This window comes from Cornus florida, unplaced genomic scaffold (genome assembly GCF_030987335.1).
Source record: "Cornus florida cultivar Cherokee Brave unplaced genomic scaffold, ASM3098733v1 CherokeeBrave_3.0.0_Hap2_Chr07, whole genome shotgun sequence".
Lineage (NCBI taxonomy): Eukaryota > Viridiplantae > Streptophyta > Magnoliopsida > Cornales > Cornaceae > Cornus > Cornus florida.
Window position 1 is genome coordinate 6,746,770 of NW_026775577.1, and position 5,892 is coordinate 6,752,661.

At 34.1% G+C, this 5,892-nt stretch overlaps 1 protein-coding gene across 2 annotated transcripts; it reads left to right on the top strand.

Annotated features, from left to right (window-relative positions):
- The first annotated feature begins 2,801 nt into the window (after positions 1-2,801).
- Positions 2,802-5,638, top strand: LOC132315911 (amino acid transporter AVT1J-like). Of its 2 annotated transcripts, none has more exons than XM_059814356.1 (3): positions 2,802-3,079; positions 4,226-4,833; positions 4,918-5,638. In XM_059814356.1, the coding sequence occupies exons 1-3, from the start codon at positions 2,899-2,901 to the stop codon at positions 5,434-5,436; spliced, it is 1,308 nt and encodes a 435-aa protein (XP_059670339.1). In that variant the 5' UTR covers positions 2,802-2,898; the 3' UTR covers positions 5,437-5,638. The 2 variants fall into 2 exon arrangements, with proteins under 2 accessions (XP_059670339.1, XP_059670340.1); XM_059814357.1 differs by having other exon boundaries at positions 2,804-3,079; positions 4,310-4,833.
- Positions 5,639-5,892: the final 254 nt, after the last annotated feature.

The window sequence follows — 5,892 nt, forward strand, 5'->3', positions numbered from 1 at the left end:
AATATAAATAAAATTTTAAACAAGTTATGTTATATATAAGTTATTTGGATTGGATTATGTCTTGTTACGTTTTTAATAAATTGTCTCATTCTTATCAAATGTAAACCACATCAACATGTGGCTCTATGGGTCCGTTTATTTTTACATCGGGTCTTTTAGAGAGTCTCTTTTTTACTTCACTGAAATAAAGAAAAAGTCCGAAAGAGAATTCAGTACTCCTTGGTCGTGAATTTTTTTTTTACGTGCTCCGTAACTTTTCCCCAACAATCAAGACAATTGGCTGAATCCCGCGAAACCATGGTCTAAGGGATAAGCTACATAAGCAATAATCTTCCGTTTCTTCCAAGCAGAATCCGATGCACCCGCCTTATTGGGTGATGATTTTTAAAAAAATGAACTTCATTGGTAATAAGATTACCAAGATTTCGTGATCCACTGCCTGTATCTTCTATGAGGATAAAAAAAGATATGTGTACTACTAATAAAGGTGAAAGGAGAGAAATGACAATTTGATTCACAAGTAGTATTTGTTACTTTTGGGATGGGGTTTCCACTTGTCATTAACAATTTTGGCATTTTGTCAATTATGTGTCTCAAATGAATGTGACAGGTACAGTGTTATGGTCATGTTCTAATTAGACGGCACTATAAGAATCCCAAGCTTTTGAAGCACCTCTTTTGGACATGGTGGGTTGATTGTATTTAACTGCAAATAGTCAAAATTGGATGACACTTCATAAAAATAAATCGATTTATATCCAATTTACATCTTCATTATTTTTACTTTAATTACATATTAATGAGGTGGTAAGATGAATTCTCTCCAATTTTTTGAGAGTGACTAGCAAGCACTCAGTACATTACTTGAATTTTTTTTTTTTAATTTATTCTTTTCCCATTAGAATATTATTACACATTCCACTTTTAGTGATAATGAGTATTTATTGTCTTTTGGCGTAGTGCAAAAGATAAAGTGGTTCACTTGGTACGGAGACGCTGTCGGATTTAGTATTATATTACAAAAGGATAAGTGGGGCAGCTGCCCCCACTGAGCTAGCTTTGTTTTTTTTCTTTTAATTTTATATGAAAATATTTTTAAATTTGTATAATTGTCCCATGTATACTCTCTCTCTCTCTCTCTCTCTCTATATATATATATATATATATATATATATAAAAAATCAAATGACGGTATTACAAAAAAAATAAAATAAAATAAGCAATATAATCTTTTCAAAAATTATGATATTTTTTTTCCACTTTCTCAATTCCGACTTTTTTAAAAAATATAAGATATTCTTTCACACTTTTGACTTTATCACAAACAAATGCATTTTTTTCATCACATTTTCAGTCTTCAACATTTTTCTTTGGGCGAGTCATCAACATTTCAAAAATTCACAAAATCCGAACAAATATTGCAATGCGGATACAGGTAATCTGATTTTTTTATTTTTATTTTTTTTTTAATCATCTAAATTTACGATTATTATGTCATGAATATTTTGAAAACTTGACTGCGCAATTGAATGGAAGACTAATGGATGAATGATATGATGGTTGTGTATATTAGGAGAGACATATTTAGTATTATTGACAATGATATTATTATTCAACGTTTTCGAAATATGAAAAATCGTAGAGGGCAATTGTGAATGTACTTAATAATGTACTTAATAAAAATATTATGAATCAATATTTTAATTTTTACATATATCATTTTGATTCAAATTATATATATATATATATTATTGTTATTAAAGATTGCCCAATTCCTGGCTACTGTCAATAGACAGTGAAAATACTTAGTGAAATACTTCTATTCTTATTTAATGATACTTAATAAGATGGAATGTTCGAGATTCAAGAATGAATTTATCCATTCATCAAGAATTAAGGTCCACGACTTAGTCGGAATGGATTTGATTCAGAGTTCAAGCTCTTACTAATGCATAATCCCCTAAAATATATAAAAGGTCAAAATAGTGGCGAGGGAAAAAAGAGAGCTTTCTTTGAACTATCCCATGAAACATTCCAACCTGTTCTTTAGACCTTTTATGAAAATTTGGGCATAATCCCCTAAAATATACAAAAGCCCTCACTTTCGTAGTATTTGCACGGACTCTCTCCAAATTTTTCAAAAGCCCTCACTCTCGTACTATCTCCATCCCAAAAATAGTGTCATGTTTAACCGTTTAGGGGATCGTGTCAGTTCAATTTGTGAGAGTCATGATTCCCTAAAAATGAAACTTTTTATGGGACGGAGGGAGTAGTACTTTGACCTTTTTTAAAAATTTGGGCTTTTGGAAATGGAGAGCCAAAATACCCTATAACTTCTCTTCCTTGATTGATGTGGAACGTGACGTGAAGCCGCCATCATCTTTTTTATTGTTTCAAACAAAAGGTCCTCTAATATTTAATTGTCAACAAGTCATTAATTGTTCTATAAGAGATTGGCATCACATAAAAGATAAAGAATTTAAGTTCCTTAAAAGTAATTTTATTTGTATGGACTGTGTCCAAATTTTCCACAAGCAAATTTATTATCCAATTGACGAAGTAAATTATACTTAAGTTAAGGTCCTTCAGCAAGCCAACCAATTCAGGGCATGTAATAGTTTCATGGACAAAAACTCTCCTTAAGTGTTAGGCTTTGTATTGAAAGTAATATTTGATTAGAACATGACACAGGTGCTAAGATTGGTGGGACCACTCTTTGTCGGGACCTTATTGATAATAGGGATCAAAATTCACGTGTGGCCGCAGCAGAATGTTGAAACAACCATAAATTTTAGAATTTATATATAAGATCACATACTGCTCTTATCTTCATCCAACACAGCATCTCTCTTTTAGGTCTTCTCTCACACACACATACACACACTCTCTCTATATAAAATGGAGGATGAGCCACATGATGAGTACTCTCTAACCATACCATTCGTACTTGCCAATGGTGGGAATCAACACCAGCTTAATGAGGAGGAGGCTGAGAGAGGAGAGTCAGTTAGTGAGCATCAAAGTGCTGGCACCACCTCTTTTTCCAAGACCTGTTTCAATGGACTCAATGTTATGTCAGGTTCTTCTTCTTCTTTTATGTCATTTCTTTAGTAAAAGGTATGTGGTTGCTTCATTGTTTATATAAATTAGCTGGAGTCACTAGGCTTTATCTTACAAGACCATTTCTACATATAATTGTACTACTTATGTGGAGCATGTTGTGACAAATGCCACGCTTAACATACAAAGATTTACATGGTTTGACGTAAAGCGTACGTACATAATATAAAGTTATGGAGAGAGATTTCAATATGCAAATAAGATTACAAGTTTAAACCCCCAAATCTTCTCTCACTTTCTAAAGTGTGGCTTTCAGATTTCTCTTATACCACATTCCAAACCCTGAAACATGGATGGTGAAGTTGTGGCCAGAACTTTGTTTCAGCCCGATCGCAATGACTCAAAAAATGGAGTTTGTGTATTTTTTTACATGTTTCTCTTTTGGATTGTGGACCAAGGTAGTAGATTCTGTTGTAGCCCAGCATATAAGATCGTGTAGGATTTGTGGTGTGTTACGAGAGAACACTGAAAATTGCAATTTAGAGAGTGAGAGAGAGGGCGGTTGGGGATTGAAATTTGTAATCTCTTGATTTTTACATAGTGAAATCTTTCGCCAAATATTCACCCCGAACAATATAAATATTTGTATCTTGTGTGGTGCATGTTTTCTGTCCAACAGGGACAGCCATAATTACTGTGAAGATGACTGAAGAAATTAACCTTAGTGCTCAATATGGTTTCTGCCAAAAGAAATTATGATTTTGAATGGTGGAATTTTCATTATATGACAGCCATAATAAACAAAAGTTATTGCATTAATGTGTTTCATTCCAAGATTGTTCCCTTGACAGTCCTATTTATCTCACATCAAGGTTTTTTTACATAAATAAACACAGATATATACAAAATAGTAAACTTATTTTACATTCAGATTTAATTCGGATGCTACATGCATGCAGCTTATAAATAACTTTATCCCCTGCCTTGAAGACTAAAGGAAGTTGATTTCTAGGCTTGACTCTCTCAGGATTTAAAAGCTGAGACTGGAATTTCAGATCTGTATACGCTCAGTAGAAAGAAACATAAAAAATAAACATTCGAGCTGAGAAACTCATTTTATCTTGCCATAGAATTTGATGTTTTTCAACCTCCTTTGGCTTCTCAGGAGTTGGAATACTGTCAGTTCCATATGCGCTATCATCAGGAGGGTGGCTGAGCTTGATACTTCTATTTGTCGTTGCCATTGCAGCCTTCTACACAGGTTTACTGATTAAAAGATGCATGGATATGGATCCAACTATCAGAACCTATCCTGACATTGGCGACCAAGCATTTGGGAGCACAGGCAGATTGTTGGTATCAATTTTTATGAACACGGAGCTCTACTTAGTCGCGACAGGTTTCTTGATTCTAGAAGGGGATAATTTAGATAATTTGTTACCCCATGTGGGAATTAAAATTGGTGGGCTAAAAATAAGTGGAAAACAAAGCTTCATGGTGATTGTTGGCCTTATCACAATGCCTACTGTTTGGTTAGACAACATGAGCATTCTTTCTTATGTCTCTGCCACTGGAGTTCTAGCTTCCCTTGTCATCCTTGGCTCGATTTTGTGGGTTGGTGCATTTGATGGCGTTGGATTCGACCAAAAGGGAATGATTCTAAATTGGAATGGACTTCCGATTGCTGTCAGCTTATATGCCTTTTGTTATTGTGCTCATCCAGTTTTCCCTACTCTTTACACTTCTATGAAGAAAAAGCATCAATTCTCAAAGGTAAAGCAAGGTCTTTGAATTCACTCTAAGGTGGTTTTAACTGATTTAAGTTACTGAATTTTACTCTGCTTTTTCACATTGTAGGTTTTGCTCATATGCTTTGTCATTTGCACCATCAGTTATGCATCAATGGCGATTTTGGGGTATTTAATGTTCGGATCAGACCTTCAATCACAGATAACATTGAATCTCCCAACAGACAAAGTTAGTTCAAGAGTGGCAATATGTACAACCTTGGTAACTCCCATATGCAAGTATGCGTTGACGGTTAAACCGATTGTGCATGCTATTGAAAACCGGCTTCATCGTTACTGCAACAAGAAACCCTTTAGCCTCATCCTGATCAGGACCATCTTGGTAATGAGCACCATTGTTGTAGCCGTGACTGTCCCTTTTTTCGGATACCTCATGTCACTTGTTGGAGCTTTTCTAAGTGTTACCGCTTCATTTTTGCTGCCATGCTTCTGCTACTTGAAAATTTCCGGTGCTTATCAGAGGCTTGGATTTGAATTGCTGATCATAATTGTCATTGTGCTTATGGGTATATCAACTGTATTGATTGGTACCTACACATCTTTGGTAGAAATAATATCACATTTGTAACCAGTAAGTGTTGAGACTTCTTTTAGTTTAGTTGAGAGTTTTTCTTATTTAATCTACTGAAATGTTTGTAAGTAGTGAATGCTTGTGTATTCCAAGATGGCAGTGTTTTCACTATTACCTGTTTAATTAATTTGAAAAGTGAGAGATTAGAAATTGAAGGTTTGTGCCTAAACCTATTACTCTATTAGTAAAGTTCAGTGATTATATAAGGAATTTTTTTCTCCAGAATCACTCTATTCCTTTAGCACCATCTGGTCATTAGTAATTCTATATGAAACTTAGCATCATACTCTGTCACAAACCAAGCCAAACCATGCAAAATTCGAAATCTTAAAAGTATATTAATCTAATTCGAGTGTCTCCAAATTTCTAAAAACAAACTTGTTATCCAATTAATCACATAAGAAATCTAGATATAGGTAAGAAGATAGTTTTAGCAAGGCAATGACCCTTTCT